The following is a 20,722-nucleotide window of genomic DNA, read 5'->3' as shown; positions in this document are numbered from 1 at the left end:
TTATGCCACACACAACAGATGTCCCAGATGTTACTCAGAAATTGCTGTGGTTCATTTCCCATCCAAACAAGCCCCTTCTGTCCCCCCATTTTTCTCTGGGAAAAATAAAAGAAGAGAAAGAGAAAAAAAAAAAAAAAGAGGAAGCCAAATAAGCTATTACTTAGACCTGGGAATAATGAGTGTTTATCTGAATTTTGTAGCACAAATTATGTAATGAAGCAGAGAAAAGGCTTTTGAACAAATATGTTAATGAGATGGCAGCTAAGGGAGAGGTTACAGAGTTGCCACTCTGAATCAAATTTTTTAATGTGATTTTCTTTTGGGGTTTAGTGGGTTTTTTTTTTCTTTTGTAGTTGTTAGCCTGCACTGCATTTGAATGTGCTTTAGCGTTTCATGCAAACTAAACGGGAAATACCAATTCTAGGTCAAGAACGCCTGATCAGCAACACACACTGAGTGAGAAAACCCCACTGACTCAAAATTCATAATGAGGGCTTTTATGTAGAAAGTTGTTGGGCACAGGGATTGTACTGAAAGGACTGTTCGTTCAGAGTCTCTAAAGCTTTTCTTGGAAAAATATCAGATGCTCCACTGGGAACTTGGTTGAAAGATCCTCCTAAAGCAACACAGTGGACTGGCAGTGGCTGGAAAGTACTGACTGGAGGGAAAACGGAAAGGAATGAAACAGTGATTTTTCTCTAAATGCTGCTAATAATTCTTCTCATTTAAATCCTGTGTAAATCTTCCAGTGCCTGCAAGACCTCTTCTAGGCATCTTTTTAAATCAAGCATCACAGAAAGGTAAGTTCTGAGCTAGTTCTTTTTAAAATATGATTTTTCAAAAGCGTGGGTAGAAGATAATTCTTTTTCTGCTGAGTCCTTAAATGTCTCAGGGTCAGTTGTTTTCACTTTTTGTTTCTCAGTGTCAAATATGATAGGTCTTTCAGTCCTTGTTTAATGTAATTTTGTTAAAACTTTTGTACCTCTGGGTGTTGTGTGGAGCCTGCAACATGAAAGAACTTTAAAAAGAATGTGAGGCGAGTTTTTGCTTGAGAAGGAATAGCAGATATCTAGGTCAACCGTTTTTAAGCAGGCAAACTGTGCTTGTGTGCTTGGACAGCATTTGAATTAGAGGCAGAAAATACGTATATCTGTAACTCAATGAGTCGACTGCTACCTGTAAAGCCTCCTCACCATGAACCATTCCTATCCAGCAGTAACAGGAGTAACTGGGATGACTGGCTTCTAGTAAATAAGATATATAAGAAAAGCAGCTTCTTGGGAATGACTTAAACTATAGTAAAATCTATATTTTCCAATTTTCCCACCTTGACTGATGACCCTGGAAAAACTACCTTCCAAGGGACTTGATTTCTAGTGCCTTTCTACTAACCCTAACAATGCGGGTCAGCCCTCATTAACTGGTCTTCAGCAGTGTCCCACTTCTGAGCCAAACTCTTTACTTACAGTGGCTCACATCATTGAATCTGGTATCCAAAGCACGACACAAAAGGGAAGTTTGTGAGACTCTGTGTGTGGTTTGACAACTGCTGTCAAGCTCATCTATGAAGTCCCTGTCAGGAAAGGTGCGGCTGTTCCTGTCCCAGCTGTTACTGTTCCGAGCCGTAAGTGGCCCAGCCTCTGGAGTTAATTACTTTATTGAACCTATTCAGCTCACTAAGTCAGCAGAAAAATGCTCTGCTTTCTTTGTCACGTTGAACTCCAGTGAGCCCCAGAGCCACCAGCTGAGAAATGGCAAGAAATCCAGGGCAGGTCAGCAGCAGTGAGCCATGAAGGGAGTTTGGCTCTATTACTGCATCATACCCACAGTTCTTGATATGCTTTAAAATACCTCTGGTTATTCGGGTAGCACAGCAGCAAATGGGAGTAATGGTGCCCAGTAACCAGGGAAAGGGGTTCAGGTACAGGAGACCTGATTCAGCTCCTTCAATTCATGTCACTACCCTTGCCCAAGTCTTTTTAACACAAAGATTCGAGTTCCTTTGTAAACAGTTGAAACTTAATACCAAGAAGAACAAGAGCAGCATATTATTCAATGTTGGAGTATCAAAATTTAGCCCAAAGGCTGCTGCAATCTCCTGCTTTAAATGGTGCCTGCAACCAAAAGCTAATTTTACATACTGTCTTTAAAGCAGTAGTTAAAGAAACCACACCTCTCATAGACATTTGTGAATAGTGCTCTGGTCCTTGCTATGTTCAGAGCAGTACTGACTGGAGGAAAAGGTTCTTGTTTCTTGAAGGCCTGCAGTTACTGCTCAATTAGCATAGGCTGAATTTCAGGCTGTGGGAGGTTATTGTTGAAATCCTCTCTTTGAACTATCTGAAACTCCTGCTCCTGAAGGTTTTGCAAGCACTCTGCATCTTCCTTTTGCCCCACTGTCAGCCTAGGTCTGTAAAGCAAGCAGGCAAAGCTTTGTCTGCCTTCTCTTTGGCACATTGAAGAGGAAGCTCACGGGCTAATTCCATGAAAGGGCTGCCATTCTTATAGCACTTTCATATCCAGCCACTGCCAACTGGATCTATCTGAGTCGTAAGCACAGTCTGAAGGGGACAGGGAACAGCTGGAAGACTTGCCAAATCGAACATGCTCCTCTGTGCTTCTCTCTGTTGGTGCATGCTGATCCCTTCGACAGCAGTGCCCGCACTGTAAGCTGTTCTCTTCCCCACTTTCATCAAATCATGCTCTCCTCTTCCTGCATCTTGACAATCTATTGCACAACTTTTCCACCTTCTTATCTGAATGGAGGCATCTCCTCTCTTGCCCTCACTCAGTATTCTTCTTCCTGCCCATGTTGCTGTTTGTGATGATATGTGAATATGTAGTTCTAACATCTGGATTCAGTCAACTTCTTGGCCTCCTGATTCTTCCAGTAGAGCATGAATTGACACATGTAAGCCTCCAATAGTTTACAAAATAATGATGGAGGTATCTTAAATATGAAGTGTGCTGTGGCAGGATGGCTTAAGCAAGGGAATAACAAAGTCAGAATTTGCCTCTTGCAATTCAGGTTGAGTTCAGTGCAAGACTTTATCCTTGCTGTGCTGCAAGAGCCAGCCACTTTGCTTCATTTTAGCTGAATTCCTAGCAGACTTCCCCAGGAACTGTAGTTGGCACTACAATTTCTTTCAGCAGAATCAGCACAGACATTTTGCGTAAGCAAGTATTTCACATACAGTCCAATCAACCAACCTGCTCTCCTCCTGAAGCAATTCTCCAGAAAAGGAAGCTACTTTTCAAGTATAAATAAATAAAACTTGCTCATTTCCGTGATCACTCTTAAGATTTTTCCCAGCTCTTGCTTTAATCAAAGTGCTTGGAATGACCAGCCTTTCCACTTATCTTTCTAAACTCAGCGTTGGTCTTGATTCATTAAAAGATTACACTTGCTTAGTTTGGGACCTGGCTCTCTCATAAAAATACACTCAGATTAAGGAGGTTTAGACACACTTTCTTTCAAATCTGGATTCTTTTGTTCCTGGATCTCCCTCTCATTCAACTGGTATTGACTTGGCAGCTCCACCAGAAGTGGGTATTTATCTGTAAGGGTCAGGTACTTGCTTGTCTTGATTGACGCCTCCCTTTGCCCCTTCCTTTCTGCTCCACTATCTCTTGGGAGGCTTGCACCATCTTCTCATCCCTGTCCCAAGTCAGCTGTTCGCAAGAACAGGGAACACAGTGTTTCTCACACCCCTCCCCTTCTACTCCCAAAGATATACCCTCCCACCTGACAGTTGCCACATGAACAGCAGCAAAGGGCACTCTGCTATATTTCAATCCAATTATCTCTTATTCAGATACTTGTTCTTCTCAATGAATCCTTTTTTTTTTGTTTTATTCCATATCATAGAATGTACTTTGCATGGGACACTGAAGGCAAGTTTGCAATAATTCTGCACAATAAAAAAATTCCCTTTTCCAAAAGGGGACACTGAGGCACTGACTGGCTAATTGAATTGCCCACAAGAGTCCCTGATCCCATTCCCAGGTACAGCAAGCAAGTCTCTTTTTGTGGGATTAGTCCCTCTAAAGGCACCAACACATTCTCTTTACTTTCTCTTTTTCTGCACTGTATTTCATTTAAACACAACAGCCCTAAATCATGTTCACACCTGTCTATCAAAGTGAACCTGAGTACAACTCTTTTAGTGTTAACTTTGCATTTTTCCCATTTAAATGCTTGTAGTCCTTTTTCTTTGTTGACTAGGGACGATTTTTTTCATTGGAAACTGGCCACAGGAATGCAAGTTTTGGCCAATTCCCCACTTTCTGCTAAGCTTTGCACTGGTGTGAAGTTTCCTCTGTGTTGGTGAGTTACACAGAGGGATTGCTGCTAATTGGAATCTGTCCACATCCGGTTGGCTACTATTTTCCTTAGTGGACATTCACTGCTTTTACAAATGGAACAGTAACTTTGGAGTGTCTTGTTTTGAATTTCTGTCATTCAAGTAGTTCCTCTGGTCAGCAGAGGACAAACAGTGCAATCAGAGCTCCCTCGTTACTTGCTGTGGAATCTGAAATTCCTTATTTCTGTGAGTAACTGCTTGGTAAGACTGAACTAAGAGACTGCAGGACCAAGCTGTCAAGATATGATTTATGCTGCCTTTGGTGTCAGGTGGCTGTTGACGTCCTGAGAGCAGAACGTGAACTATCAACATATTATTTGTCTTCAGTCCTTCCAACCCTCTCAGTTCACAAAATCATAGAACAGTTTGGGTTGGAAGGGACCTTAAAGATCATATAGTTCCAACCCCCCTGCTGTGGGCACCTCCCTTGCCACCCTTTGAGTGGTCCCATCACATCCGATACTGATCCTGTGGCTACGCTAGACGAAGTCGGTGAAATGAAAGACTAAAAACAACTCTTCCAGTTAACCTTTCTGGGTTATTTTTAACCCAGTTCGAAGACAGACACGCAGTCCCTCGCAACATAACAGCCACGCGTGCCTGCTCAGACCTTTGCGTCGGGGAGACCCCACCGGGGGTTTAACTCTCCGTTTCCCTAGAGGAGCTCAGTCCTTCTCCATCCCAGGGTAAATGAGGGAGGGATGACTCTTCCCTTGGCGCCTCCCGAGGGTCCAGCGACCGGGAGCAGCCTTGTATCAGCGCTCGGTGAGGATGCGGAGAGCCCCCTGCCTACCGGCACCGCGATCGGGCTGTTAAACCGACCCCGCGGCCGGTGTCCCCGCCGGTGCGGAGCCCTCACCCCATGCCCGCGGCCCGAGCCTAAGCACCGAGGAGAAGGCAAAGAGCAGAGAAACGGAGCTGGAAAACCCCCACGTGCGGGGCTCGGGGCTGCGGGAGCCGCATCTCAGCCGGCAGGGAGGGAGGGAGGGATGCAGCCGCACCGGAGCATCCTTCGCTCCTCATCCCCGTCCGCACGGGGCAGGGGGCGGTCCCGGAGCCCCAGCGGGGGAGCAGGGGCGGTCCCGGTGCCCTTCGGGGCGCGGGCGGGTCCCGTCGCCCCCCGGCGCGTCCCGTCGCCCCGTACTTAAGGCGGCGGCCGCCGCTGCGCAGCCTGCCCTGACCGCCTGTCCCCGCAGACCATGGCCCCCAAGTGCCTGCGGCCGCTGCTCAAGTACCGGGCCACCGCCGTCCTCTGCCTCACGCCGCTGCTGCTGCTGCCGCTGCCCCTGGCCGTGCCGACACGGGTAAGTGCCTGCGGGGAGCAGAGACGCGGCGCCAGCCTGCTGCCCCGCTGGAGCCGCCCCGACCCATCCTGCTGCCCCACAGGAGCTGCCCCATCCGACCTGGGTCTTGCCCTACCACCCCATCCCATCCTACTGCCCCGCAGGAAGTGCCCCATCCAACCCCACTGCCTCATCCAACCCTGCTGTCCCACAGGAGCCCACCCCATCCCATCCTACTGCCTCATCCAACTCTGCTGCCCCCAGGAGCCCACCCCATCCCATCCTACTGCCCCATCCGACCCTGCTGCCCCACAGGAGCCCACCCCATCCCATCCTACTGCCTTGCAGGAGCCACCCCATCCAACCTGGGTCTGACCCTACCACCCCATCCCATGCTACTGCCCTGCAGGAGCTGCCCCGTCCAACCCAGGTCTGACCCTGCCACCCTATCCCATCCTACTGCTCCACAGGAGCTGCCTCATCAAACTTGGGTCTGACCCTGCCACCCCATCCCATGCTACTGCCCCGCAGGAACTGCCCCATCCAACCCAAGTCTGACCCTGCTGCCCCATCCCATCCTACTGCCCTACAGGAGCCACCCCATCCAATCCCACTGCTCCATCCGACCCTGCTGCCCCACAGGAGCCCACCCCATCCCATCCTGCTGCCCCACAGGATCCATCCCATCCCATCCTACTGCCTCGCAGGAGCTGCCCCATCCAACCTGGGTCTGACCCTACCACCCCATCCCATCCTACTGCCCCATCTGACCCTGCTACCCCACAGGAGCCCACTCCCTCCCATCCTACTGCCCTGCAGGAGCTGCCCCATCCCATCCTACTGCCCCATCTGACCCTGCTGCACCACAGGAGCCCACCCCCTCCCATCCAACTGCCCCACAGGAACCACCTCATCCCATTCTACTGCCCTACAGGAGCTGCGCCATCCAACCCTGCTGCCAGACAGGATCCCACCCTGTCCAACCTAGGTCTGACCCTGCCTCCCCATCGGACCCTGCTACCCTGCAGAAGCCCACCCTGTCCGACCTGGGTCCAGGCTCTGCCACCACTCAGGAGCCTGCCCGCCCAACCCCTCTGCCCCAGAGGAGCCCACCGTGTCCAACCCAGCTGTCCCACAGGAGCCCACCCCTCCACCCTGGGCCCGCTCCAGGCCAGCTGGGCACCCAGGCTGCTTGCCCACCCCGACTGGGGCCATGCCCCAGACACCCTGTGCAAGGCTGGCTGCTCTGCCCACCTTGTCACAGTATCTCCTTTGCCACCTGAATAAGCAGTGCCTGATTCCTACCAATGTCCCATCCCCACCAAGGTACCACCCCTGCCAGTGTATCATCCCAGCCAAGGCAGAGCCTCTTCCCTACCGTGGGCTGAAACATACCGTTCCTTCCACCCCATCCCTGAAGCATTTCTGTGCAGCTCACTTAGCTACTTAGTCCTGGACCTCAGGACCATCTGTTGTGGGTTTGCATCCTAAACAATCTTCAGACACTGGTGCTAGCCAGCTGAACGCACAGAGGGAGCTCTCTGCCAACCTCTGTTCATCCTAAGGGTCCTGTGACAACCAGGATCCACGGACACAACCCACCTTGCAGGTTAGATGCAATTCTTTGAAAGCTAAGGAGGGCTTTTAATCAGGAATACAGGGATAGGATGAGGGTAACAGTTTGAAGCTGAAAGAGAGGAGATTCAGATTAGATAGTAGGAAGAAATGTTTTCCAGGGAAGGTTGGGAGGCCCTGGCACAGGTTGCCCAGAGAAGTTGTGGCTGCCCCATCCCTGGAGGTGTTCAAGGCCAGCTTGGATGGGGCTTTGAGCAACCTGATCCAGTGGGACGTGTCCCTGCCCGTGGCAGGGGGTTGGGACTGGATGATCTTTAAGATCCTTTCCAACCCAAACCATTCTGTTATTCTGTATGCATAACTGGCCTGCACATTTAGAATTGTGTCTTCTGCTAGCTCATAATTATTACAGTGGGCTGAAAGACATGCAGCATGCTGCTGCTGAGGCTCTGAGGTACCTTAACGAGTGCTGCTGACCAACATAGTTCATCAACGGGGCCATCAGAAGCTGTACGTTGCATGTTCAGGGTTTCAAATGCAATATCCTCCAGTTCACATCCATCTCACTCCAGGGATAGTGATGGCACAAATCCTTTGCTTTCAGTGGAGTTATGCCAGCATAAAGTTGAAATAACCCAGTGAAGAGCATGGTCTTTAATGTCTTGTGGCCACCTGGGCAAAATGTGGGAGCTCAGTTTACAGTATTTCAGCCTTTAGAAGCTATTTTGATTCTAAAACTTGTCTTTCTTCAGAGTGACCCATGGTGCTCAGTGTATTTTATAGTAGAGGGAAATGTTATGCATATTTATAAATGAAATTGCCAGCCCTTCTATTTTTACCTGTCTAAATCTTATCAGCCCTGTCCTTCTGAATGCTGGTGCTTTAGAGAAAGAATTCCTGACTGTTACCTGTTACTTTGATCAGTACTAGGAAAAGTAATTTCCCTTAAAAAATGTATGTCTTCAGTTTTCTGCTGTTTATTGGAGTATTGTGTCATCAGTCTGATCTGGGAAATTACAGTATTTCACAATGGGAGGGTAACGTTGCAATCAGTGACAGCTTTTCCAGCTCCTGGTGAGAACGTAGATCAATGTGGTTCCTGTCAACCGTTCAGAGGTGCCAAAGAAATGTTCTGTGACTGTTCCCATAAATCACAGACAGTTGTAGGTACAGAGAACGGTGTATTTCATTCTAGATCTTTGACTGTTCGAATTGGCTGTGGTTGTTGGAGTGAATTTATGAGCATGGTTACATTTTTGAGCCTCACATAAAGTATTTACTCTCCACTCCACAAAACCAGTGCTCCTTCTGTATTGTGAATTTTATTTCCTTAGGGTTGTTTATCTGTGTGTCACACTGGCAACAGATTAACCACAGTCAGTTCTAGCACTTAGTTACTGTGGTGAAACATAAATTGTATCATGAGCTCACCTCATATTTATTAAGGGAAGAGACTTAAATAGGTTCTGTCCCATATCTTTTAGTCTCTGAAGAAATATTTTCTTTCAAAATTTGTGCTGTAAATAATATCCTGGAAACCCGAAGAAAGAAAAATTCAAATTACTTACAAAGGCTGTTTTCTCGTTCTTAAGCTTCTCAGCAAAAAGGAAAACACACCCCTATTTATAAACATCACCTTACAGCAGTTTTAAAATGTCACTGTAACACCGTTTATTTTTGTAATAATGTCCCACTTGTTGGATTAGAATAAAATCCTATAAACACATACTCTAAATATGAGCAAATTCGGAGCTGCAGAACATTGACTGAAGCTTTAAAACACTGGCTACTGTTGGCTAATGAATGCTTGCTTTTCCTAGCAATTTTGAAAGTACCAGCCAAGGAAGGCCAGGTTACAGAAATGCCCCATCAATGGGATGAAAAGACATGTTTAGAACATCTTTCATCTAGGGAGTCCTCTTAGGAGGTAAGGAAATTACTTTGGGAAAGTAATTTCTCTCTAATGTGCTGAGTCACCCAAAAAAATAAGGTAGAAGAGTTTTACTTTAAGAGTTACTTCAAAAAGTTAAGAACTTTAAAAATATCCAAGGATGTCCTTTGTGGGCTCAGGCCTGTTGCTGGACACACCTCGAAGACCTGTGAACTGCAGAGAAGCAAATCATCCACACATCCATTTACAAATAATTAACTCAAAATAGAAATGCCAAAATCTACAAATCTATTAAAAAGATCCAAGGTGGCTCCAAGGTGTGAGATTTGCTTACCTCAGCTGCCAAAAGGGAATCCCACCCTACAGACTGTGCTTCTCTACTTGTAGGGGGTTTGGTTTTGCCACACGCCGCATTTTATGTGGGTGCATTAGAAGAAACGTAGTCAAAAAGATTGTTTTCTGCAAGTGTCTTCGGAGCAAAGTTTAAAAGTACAAGTTTCAATCCTCATGTCTCTGCTACCTATTTCAGCATAACTTGTTAAGCTACGGAGTGTTTGGGCCCCTTATAAAAGCTACCAATGTGTTTCGTATCTATGAGATATTTTTATATATCTTTAGGAATACTTTTCTGTGCTCAAATGTGTTTTCCATTATGTTGCAGGAGGCCAAATGTGCATATGTCATCATCATCATGGCTGTGTATTGGTGCACGGAAGTGATCCCACTGGCTGTCACCTCCCTCATACCTGTGGTATTTTTCCCTCTGCTTGGAGTTCGGAGCTCCAAATCAGTAAGGACCTTGCTCAGTCCAGATCTGACATGGGGATTTCCATTGCTCTGATCTCCCATCAATAATTAGCAAACAAATCCAATAGGGAAGCACTCCAGTTCTGTGGTGCTGGTTTTGAAGATGTTCAGCAATGTTCAGGGTCTTTGTGTGGGGAGATGCTGAACTAAAGATACTTTTGCTCAAAATGGGAAGGGTGTGGGACTTGAGGTGGTAGAGGGGAAGGTCTGTTTCTGGGTGTGGATCCAGCTGGAGAGCAACCCACTAGTGTCAGCTGCCTGGGTGTTTATACCTCATAGAATCATAGAAGAGTTTGGTTGCTAAAAGTCCTGAGAATCCATTTTGGTGTTCAGCATTTCTAGTACTTACACAATACTTTGAGCCCCTAACAATGCTTTAGGGAACCGCTGTCATTTTGTACTTCAGCTTAATTCCTGATGATCCAAAAAAGAAGGTTCATGATGCACACGGAGACCCTGCAGTAAGACAGTTCAGCACTTAAACAGGAGATCAAGGGTTCAGGCAACTGGAGGCAGCTCTGAGGCTGCAGCTTCTCCTTTTGCCAGCGTTGGGATGGGGTCTGGTGCAGTACATGCAAAATGTACCAGTGAAGCTCGCAAGAGGCAACATTTGGGCCCCTGACCTCCCTTCTCTGTCTTTCAGGTGTGCTTGCAATACCTAAATGACACATGCATGCTGTTCATTGGAGGGCTGATTGTTGCCATTTCTGTTGAACAGTGGAATCTTCACAAAAGGATTGCGCTGAAGGTCCTCCTTGTTCTTGGAGTGAAACCTGGACTGTAAGACTATTACATTACTTCTTCCTTGCCTGTGTCAATTTAGCAGATGTTGTTTAAGAGTCAGTAGAGAAAGGTGCCTTCAAGAACCTCTCTAGCTGCACTTGTACAGACTTTCCAGAGGTGAAGTTTAGCAGCAAGAGCAGTTTGTTTGTCCTTTAGCCAAAACCAGCATCTGACTAATTTCTAGATTCTTGCCACTTGATGAGAGACTTAATCGTGCCCAGACAAAGGAGCTAAATGGCTTTCTGGATTCCTTCAGTGAAGGTGGCAGGGCTGTCGTAGGAGGAAGTCTGGCTCTGCTTTGCGTTACTGTCACTACAAAGCCTAGCAGTCTGTTGTCTTTCCTGCTTTCTCCTCCGCCTGTTTCCTCTTTTCAGACTCATGCTGGGATTTATGGTAGTCACTGCCTTCCTGTCCATGTGGATAAGTAACACAGCCACCACTGCTATGATGGTTCCCATTGTCCAAGCTGTACTGGATCAAATGGAGAGCACAGAGTGTGATGTGACCATGATGGAAGAAGCAACCGGGCAAACAAATTCAGTAGTTGAGCTGGAGGAAAAGAATGCATCAGATCCTGATTCAGCGCATGGTAAGGACAGTGAGCTGATTCTACAGAACTTGCTATACTCAGAGCACCCTGACCTAGAAGTTCTCTGTACCTTTTCCAGGGAAAGAGGTTGACAACTTGACTGAAAATCCCTAAGCTCAAGACATCTAGATTTTACAGAATGGCAAAATTTCACCGTTGATGTAAACTGACATAACATATTGATCTTAGCAGTCATGACAGGCAGGAATTTGGTTGTGGATTTTTTATTGCCCATATTCACAGCTGGTAAAGCTTTTTGGGTTCTTACTGTGGTATTGGAATGGTTCCAGTGACTGCAATATCTGGCTGGTGGTAAGCCTCTCTGTGAAACAGGGAGTTACTGCTGAGAAACTGTGGCACCAGTATGGACAACGGAATCCCTGGATCATGTAGACTCAGATTATCAAACTCTCTCTTCAGCTTCTCATGAACATGAGTCCAAAGTATTTAGGGACATGTCTGTGTTTTTTAGAATTAAAATAAATGACATAAATAAAACTGGGAGCAGTGAGCTTGCACCACCTGTCCCGAACTCTCTGCTTCCCTAACTTTTCTGAGGCAATTTGTGTTCTTTGTCTTAGTCATGAGCAATGGACAAGTTCCTGATGATCCCAGTTCTTCTCAGGAAAAGGCAATGAGGAAGCGGATCTATAAAGGAATGACACTTTGTGTATGCTATGCTGCCAGCATTGGAGGAACTGCAACACTCACTGGAACAGGACCAAACGTGGTATTGAAAGGCCAGATGAATCAGTAAGTCTTTCTTGCTCTTTCTTGTACTTATACTATCTTACTGTTTTTGTGACCACCTGACTAGTCTTGGTTTCCAGTTTTGGTTGCAAACCATAAGTAATAACCCGTTGATGAACTGAGAGTGAGGGATGTTTAGGAAGTGCTGTACCTCATTCTTCTGCTTCAGCCTGGTGTACTGGTGTTGTAGGTCTCCTGAGAAATTCAGGAATACTTCCTGGTAATCTGCAGACAGCTGGCTGGCCATGAGATACCGGTGATTCTGCCTCCTCTTTTTTCACTGAAATGCAGCACATCAGAGGAGGAACTGCACTGAAGAGCGTCAGAAGAATGTGTGATTCATTCTTCTCCTAAACACACCAAGGAAAGCTGAAAATACCTTAACTTCCCCTATATTATTTCTCCATGCTGAGGCTGTGGAAACTGTACAGATACTATTGTAAAGGAAAGGAGTTCTGCACAAAATACTCTCTTTGCTAAACTGAGCTTGGGAATTCATTTAAATCAGTGGAATTTTTGCAGACTCCACAATAATCGCTCAACATTGCTTCCTTCTGTTTGGGTTACTTCAGCCTCAGCTGCCACATTACCTGTTGGTTATAACACCCAGCTGGAAATTTGATATTGATATCTTTCCTCCAGTAATTATTGGTGTATGCAGGGAAGAACAAGAATTTCTGTTATTAAAATATTGACTCCATTCTTTTAAGCCAACTAGCACCTTTGTCTTCTCTTGAAGTGCAGCTGTTAATTTCGGGAAAGACAATTCTTGTTCTCGTATCGGAATGAATGGAAAGGAAGAATGAATGTTCTGTCTTGGGATAAATGAACAGGCATGTTGGAATTGAAAGGTACCTAGAATGTGTGGGAGATCTTTCAGCAGTGCTTGTCTTACTGAGAGCCAATATACCAACATGAGGTCCTACATGTATTACAGTAAAATACAGGTAAAACTGAGGATCATTTCAGTTCTACTCTGAAATCTAGGCTGCCTTCCTAACAACTTCAGTTAGACTACAGATGTTGCCCATGATTACATGTAATGCCTGTCCTGGACTTACATGTGTGATTGTCACTAACACATATTAAAGGCAGAGTAGGTTACTAAATGTTTTGACTTTCAAACAGAAAGCATTTTTCTTTTCAGGTTATACCCCAACAATAATGATGTTGTGAATTTTGCTTCCTGGTTTGGGTTTGCATTTCCAAACATGATTCTGATGTTGATACTAGCTTGGCTTTGGTTACAGTGCTTCTTCGTGGGACTCAAGTGAGTATTTAACTACATGATATTGTGTAAACCCCTCAGCTAATGCAGAAAGCTGGATAAAACAAATGCACTGATGGGTTATTAGTATTGTAGCGGAGAGCAGTTCCATTTCACAGTGACTTTTGGGGTCTGGAAACCTTTTGTGTTGATGGGAGTTGCACTAAGGCAAAAGCTTTATACATTCTTAATGTTCAGACAGAATTGCCTTTTTATTTTTCTATTTCATATCTGAGAATTTCAGCCCTATTAGAGCTAGCACATTTGTTTTGCTACCCTTTAGTGAAAACTTGAGTTTTTCATCCCAGATTGCTCCAAACTGGACAGAAACTTGGGGTCCATTCGTAGACCCCATTATGGTGTGGGAAGTGGCATGTCCCCAAGAAATACTTTGACATTGTTGTCATTTCTTTGTTCCCAGCTTCTGCTGTAGTCTCTGTCTCTCCCCAGGACTGACAGCTTCAGAGTGGTAAGCATGCTAAACCCCTCTAGTATGTTAATACTTACAGTATTTTCTTCTCTCTTTTTCTTAAAGCTTTAAAAAAAGCTGGGGCTGTGGGACAGAGAGATCTGCTAAAGAAAAAGCTGCATACAGAGTGCTGAAGGCAGAAATGAAGAAATTAGGCCCTATCACTTATGCTGAATCCAATGTCCTCCTGTTGTTTATTTTGCTGGTGCTGTTGTGGTTTTCCAGACACCCCGGCTTTGTAAAAGGCTGGGCCACCGTACTCTTCCCAAGAGGAGAAAAGTAAGTTTTTAGGATTTATTCCATCCTGTACCCTCTTGGTTATGCATCAGATTCCCTTGTTCTTACATTCTGTTTGAGAGTGGGGTCATCCATTCCACCTTCTCTGATTTCTCGTGTTTGCTGGGCTTGATCCTGTTGCTTGTGCATGAGATCACCAGTTGATCCTTTGTTTGACAGCTGGTTCTGCAATGAAGGCTAGAGACTGGGACGTGGATAAACCTGAACCTCCTAAAGAGAAAATTCTGTAATACTGGTCTCAGTCACACTGATGTACTTGTTAATATTTTGTTTGTATGCGCTCCAGTTGTTGTGGTGTCACTTGAGTATTTGCTAACATCGGGAAGCCCAATTTGTTGCGTTGAATGGCTTTTTCACATAATGTCAGTGGCGTATTGAGAACACAAAATGCACGATGGGACTACCATTCAGGCCATTTCTTTCTACATCTCTCTTTGAGACCCAGCTGTTGCATCTTGGCTTCGGCACAGAGAAGGAACCCTGCTCCCATGAGCCATTGTCATCTGCAACTGGTTATTAATACGTGTTGTAGCTATTTTCTTTTATTACCGTGTTTGTGTTGTGGCAGGTCTGAGAGACCTCAGTCATGAACTAATGACCCATTTTGCTAATGTACAAGCCACAGGCAGGATGACAAAGAGCAGGGACTGCAATGCTGGAAGGCAGCCGTCTTCAAGGAGAAAGATGTCTATTTTCTAAGCTATATTCTCCTTTCTTCTTCAGGTTTATCACCGATTCTGCTCCCTCTGTGTTTGTTTCCCTGCTACTGTTTATTCTTCCTGCTAATAAACCCAAACTCCAAGACTGGAAACTAAGCACATCTGACCCTGAAAAGTCCGAAGAAGGTATTTGAAAAAGGAATTGTAACATTGTGAAATAGTTAGACAGTTCCAGCTAACCTGGCAGAAACTGCACTGAATTTGCATGTTTATGGTTATTCAGGGCAGCTTACCTGCCTCTCTTCTTGAGCAGGGCTGGGGCACGTTCCCTGCTCATGTGTATTGCCCTTACCCTGTGCAGGTTTCTGAGTCTGTTGAGTCTTTCCCTAGTATCTTATAGAACAGGAGACAAAAAGTCTTCACTCTCCTAAAACATGTTCTGCTTTTCATTTCTCACTTCAGATTTTAAAAAGCCATTTTTATCAACCCCGCTGCTAGACTGGAATGTGGTTCAGAGGAAGATGCCCTGGACCATTGTGCTGCTGCTGGGAGGAGGTTTTGCTTTAGCTGATGCAAGCGCAGTATGTCCTGATATCTGTTTTCCTCTGTCTCAAAGGCAAACTTCCCTGGTTTGTAATCTAGTCCTGTATTACTGGGCATCCACCCAAAGCAAAACTCGGTAGAAATGTTCAGATCTGGAGGCAGATCCAGATTAGCAAAAATCAGGAGAAGAGATGAATGTTTATCTTCTTTCCAGGAATTTATATCCTCTGACCAAGTTTCTTCAATTGATCTTACCTCTTGGAGGCTGCCAAGTAGTTTGGGATCTTCAGTGGCTGGACGGACCAGAAAAGCAGCCTTTCTTATTTCATTTATCTTCCTGATCCCAACCCTGTCTAGAAAAACAGAAGTATAGATAACGCTTGTAAGATTTTCAAGAACCATTTTAGAATTGTTTATGGAATAGATACATATATATCTTCAGATTTAAACCAAGCCACTACTGAAGTGATCAGGAAGAAAATCATTGTGGTTCCATGGTTGTGCACAGCGGAGTTCCTTGTACTGCTTGTCAGTAGCTGTCACCAGGCAGTATGCTGCATTCTGTAAAGACATAGTTTGATTCCGTGTTCATAAATTCACAGAAAAGGCAGCGTGAATTTCCCGAGTAGGAAAGAATCTTGAGGTGAATCATATTGTTTCCTTCATCACTGCTAAGATGCATCTAAATCAAAGCAAGTTTTAGCTATCAGCAGTGCCATGCTTTGGGGAAACTCATTCAGTTTTGTGGCTAGGTAGTCTTAAACCATGGGGCAAATTAATGTTATGACATGTTATGAATGTCATAACATTCATCTATATACATTATGCATATATTATTAAAGCTCCAGAGTGTTAGAAGCCATCAAGTCAAATGCTTTTGTAAGCTGAGTGAATCACTAGCTATGTTCTTAAACTAGGACATTCATACAGCATCGATATCTTCAGAAACCTTAGGAAAACATGCCAGGAAACTTGGACACTTGAACTGTTTGCTATGGTCTCAGCAACAATTGTTTCTGTTTAGCAAAAAACCCCATAGTTTTGTAACCAAAGTGTGAGAAAGTATTTGGGTCCAAGATGAATGAGGAAAGGGGGACTCTGGATTATGTCTAGTTGGCAAGGAATTTCTTTTAGTGTTTGTGACAGACCATTATACTTTCTGGGATGGTGTTTCAGAAGTCATTTAGCATGATTTGGTAGGAAGGTTACACGTAATATGAGTTCCCTGTACATGAGCTGGGGGTTCGAAGCCTCACTGAAAAACACTTTTTTTCTTGTCAGAACTCTGGGCTTTCAGCTTGGCTGGGTCATCAAATGACTCCACTAGGATCTATCCCACCATGGGCCATTGCAACAGTAATTTCACTTACTATAGCTGTCTTCACTGAATGCACCAGTAACGTCGCAACAGCCACCCTCTTCCTACCTGTCTTTTCATCCATGGTAAGATTGCTTCCATCCTGTTATTGTATCCACTGGAAGATCAAAGTTAAATTGATAATCTCAGTGGCAAAGCAATATCATATTTATTGCCTGGAATGTTGGTCCACAGTTAATCTGAAAGTCACTAAAGAAACAGTCCATCTGACAGCGTGCCACAATAGGTAGTGTTTTTATCTGGTGTTTGCTGCTATGTCTGTAGCTTCTTGTGTAGATAGAAAGTGGGAATGCAAACTTTCTCCAGTCTGCCCTACCTATATGCCTCTTAGTCTGGAGAAGAGGAGGCTGAGGGGAGATCTCATTGCTCTCCACAGATCCCTGAAAGGAGTTGTAGCGAGGTGGGTGCTGATCTCTTCTCCCAAGTAACAAGTGATAAGATGAGAGGGAATGGCCTCAAGTTGCACCAGGGGAGAATTGGATTGGATATTAGGAAAAATTTCTTTGCTGAAAAAATGGTGAAGCGTTAGTATAGGCTGCCCAGGGCAGTAGTGGAGTCACCTCCCTGGCGATGTTCAAAAAACATGTAGCCATGGCACTTCGAGAACATGGTTTAGTAGGCATGGTGGTGTTGGGCTAATGGTTGGACTTCATGATCTTAGAGGTCTTTTCCAACCTCTGTGGAAAAGAGGAAAACCTGGTGAGCTTTACTGCCTTAACTGAGCAGTATTGAAATTGTAGAATAAAGGCAAAAATAGGTTATTTTGTTCTTTAATTTGGAAAGTACATCTGCTTTACTTAGACCGATTCATTGAAGTAAAAGTATTTTAATGAAGGTGCTGCACTATTAGTGACTTGAATTGGCACTTAAGTTCTGAGTCCCCCAGAGTTTATGTAATGTCTAAGAGTGTCACTCCACATGCCTAGTAATTATAATCCTATCCCTGTGTTACTCTGCCAAAAGCATGGTCTGAGGTCAAAGAAAAGATCATTGGATAAAATTGACCAGAACTCCAAATTATACCATACAGCAAAACAGACAACAGTAAAGAAACAAGCATTAAGTATTGTGGGACAGGAATAGAGAGCAAAGTTATCTTTAAGCACATGTGGATTTCAGAGTAAAACACGTGTGAATTACTCTGGTGATATAATACCAGGAGATGAAATGAGCCTGGGCGTCTCAATGGTCTGGGAAATGTTCTTTATGCTTTTCTTTTGGAACACCTCCAGTACAATATTCTCTCCATTTCATTACAGGCTGAATCTGTCAAGATCAATCCTTTGTACATGATGTTGCCTGGTACTCTCAGTTCTTCCTTTGCCTTCATGCTACCTGTTGCAACACCGCCAAATGCAGTAGTGTTTTCCTATGGCCACATCCACGTTCTGGATATGGTAAGATTGCCTGGTCTCTTATCCAAAGCTCTCCATTGCCTTTATCCTGAAATATGGTGTTTAATTTTCTTAGCCAAGTATTTCCAGAGTCCCAGGAAGCTCTTATGGGCTGTAACTAATACCTTATGCCCCTCTCTTATGCAGTGTTAATACTGCAATAAAGATTTGCATCTCTGAAGTAACAATACCTTTCTCATAGGCCTTGGCAGACACAGCCCAGCCCAATTGAAATGGATAACTGACAAGTCATGAGTCTTTTAACCTCTGAAGGGTTAAAATGCAGTCAGTGCTTTCCAGTTTACTAGGGCTTTGGCGAGTGTAGCTGAAGCCTTGATTCCACTGGAGCTGAAAGCCGAAGGCGACAATCAGTTGCCCTCGGCTCTGGTCCTCTGCTTGCCTGCCAGACCACACAGTGCCAGGTTTTGTGCCGAACATCCAAACATTATTGGTTTTCTAACCAAACACTTGAAGGGGGCAGAAGTTGTTCTTTAACCAGTAACAGCATCTTGTTGCATGTGCCTTCGTGCTCCTAGACTAGTTATACAGCAAAGCGTTCCAAGGCTTTGCACGCTGCGTTCTCTGGCATTTCCACCTAAGCCAGAACACAGGGCAGTGGGTACAGTGGCTGTCGTGGTGATTTGTTTGACCCAGTGTCTCTCTTGTGTGTGTACAAATAGGTCTTGCTGCAATTTGCTGTGCTGGTGCTTGGTTATTGTTGTTGGTTTGGACTTTTGTCCTCACAGGTTAAGACTGGAATAGTGATGAACATCATTGGAGTCTTCTGTGTCACACTGGCCATCAACACTTGGGGAAGACTTATGTTTGATCTGGACACATTCCCAGCCTGGGCAAACAAAACAAGTAACTAGTGAGCAGTGAAGAATTCATGTGTTAAAAATGGAAAGGACCCATGATGCTATTCCCTATTGCCCGAAGTCCTGTTATAGTCTCATCACCACTTCACCACTGTGCCTCAAGTCAGGATCAAGATTTAGAATTTTTTGAACTTTAAATAAAGAGGGGGCAGCCTGTTTTATCAAATGGTTTGAACTATCGTGTCACTGATATGTACTTGTAAATCATTGGCATTGAACATTGCACTCAGGCAGGGACTGAAAATGCGTTAATTATTAGTTATATCCACATGTCAACCACTGTACAGAGAAATCCTCATTGTCACTTGTCTAGTGAAAGAAGAGGTACGTTATGTTATGTTTTGTTTACGTGGGGCCTCAACCATGTGGTGGAATCCTTCCAAGTCAACATCTAACACATTTTCCATTGCCTAATTTTCACCCCCAGATCTCACTGCATTTGTACACCCTTATTAAGTGCTGAGATAACGTAACTCCACTCTGGTCATGATTCTTGGGCAATGATGTGTTAAGGCTGGCTGGTGTGGGCTTTGTATTTCTTGCACTGGCAGGGCCAGCAGCTTTTCCTTCTTTTGGCCATAGGATGTGGTTTCGCTTGCCAATGAGTGTTTTGTTAGTGCTAGCCTGGAAATGACCGGTGGCCTACAGGACTTCACACCTATTGTGAAAGTTCCTGGATTAGTCCCTGATGTGCCTTATTAATTAACTCTGGGATTTTGGAGTGGAGACAAGGCATAAGAAAGGCTCTAATTGAAGCCCTCATTAAAATTTAGGGGCCCAGATATTAGGGCTTGTGCTGGCTGACAGCAATGGGAGTTGTCTTGTGTACTTTGGAATTCAGCTTCCCTCTCAGAAAAGTGTTTTGTAGCACCCGTTTGTGTTATCTCTGAAGCAGAAGCAGTCTACAGACGGACTGGTGTTGGACTGGGTGTATTTTGTCAGTGGGACGTGAATGCTTTTTACTCATCCCTGGAGATGACGTTGGGTGGGCGGTAAGGCACTGTGTTAGAGTGGAGAGATCTGCGGGCATGACCCAAGTCCTGCTCCCAGACTTGCTCTGCAGCCTTACGCAAGTCAGTTCACCTCTTATAGCCCCAATTTCCCCTCGTGAAGAAGATGTCATGGTACCTATCTACCTCACAAGAGTGTTGTGAGGCCATAAGGGTCGAATTCTGTACCCATGGTGATTCCCCACCTCATGATAAGGTGTGCAGGGTAGAAGTTACAGAATCACAGAATTCTGGCTGGAGAATTCTGTCCTCTAGCACAGTAGCTATAGCTTTAATAGCTTTGTTATTAATGTGAATGTTCCTTGCAGAACTGGAAAAATATTCATATTTTTGCCTTAAAAAGTGAGGTAAGTATTTATCCACAAAACGACCAGGTGCTTTTCTGAGCAGGAGACTACTTCAAGAATGATTTGATTTTTGTGCCTTTGTCTTCTGTGCTCTGTCAAGGTGCTGGGCACCATAAACTCTCCTGTTGGACTGTTGTTCCTGGGTGCTTCCAATGACACCCTGTCTACCCAGCTGGCTGCATGCAGTGCAGGCTCACACCTCTTCCATGGAAGGGTGGAGCATGTGGATAAACACTGTTCCACTGCAGAGTTTATCTAAGGAAGAAGCTAGTTCTAGTACCAAGAAGTGACTTGGTCACAGACGTTTGTTACTGCCTGAACCTTATCCCAGTATTTGTTTGAGTAAGCTAGGAGCAGTTAAGCACCTTCTGTGCTTTGGAAGTCACCACTGAATGCTGATTTGCATCGGTAGGTATCTAAATGCATTTGAGAAAGGGA

At 44.9% G+C, this 20,722-nt stretch overlaps 1 protein-coding gene across 2 annotated transcripts; it reads left to right on the top strand.

Annotated features, from left to right (window-relative positions):
- The first annotated feature begins 577 nt into the window (after positions 1 to 577).
- On the top strand, positions 578 to 20,297 carry SLC13A5 (solute carrier family 13 member 5). Of its 2 annotated transcripts, XM_069874230.1 has the most exons (13): positions 578 to 800; positions 5,561 to 5,668; positions 9,775 to 9,903; positions 10,564 to 10,700; positions 11,078 to 11,292; positions 11,874 to 12,045; positions 13,190 to 13,312; positions 13,845 to 14,057; positions 14,799 to 14,920; positions 15,197 to 15,315; positions 16,559 to 16,720; positions 17,915 to 18,052; positions 18,796 to 20,297. In XM_069874230.1, exons 2-13 carry the CDS (start codon positions 5,564 to 5,566, stop codon positions 18,919 to 18,921), a joined length of 1,761 nt encoding a protein of 586 aa, XP_069730331.1. In that variant the 5' UTR covers positions 578 to 800; positions 5,561 to 5,563; the 3' UTR covers positions 18,922 to 20,297. The 2 variants fall into 2 exon arrangements, with proteins under 2 accessions (XP_069730331.1, XP_069730330.1); XM_069874229.1 differs by lacking the exon at positions 578 to 800 and having other exon boundaries at positions 5,445 to 5,668.
- Positions 20,298 to 20,722: the final 425 nt, after the last annotated feature.

Source organism: Phaenicophaeus curvirostris, chromosome 21 (genome assembly GCF_032191515.1).
Source record: "Phaenicophaeus curvirostris isolate KB17595 chromosome 21, BPBGC_Pcur_1.0, whole genome shotgun sequence".
Lineage (NCBI taxonomy): Eukaryota > Metazoa > Chordata > Aves > Cuculiformes > Cuculidae > Phaenicophaeus > Phaenicophaeus curvirostris.
This window is presented reverse-complemented; position numbering and strand designations above follow the sequence as displayed.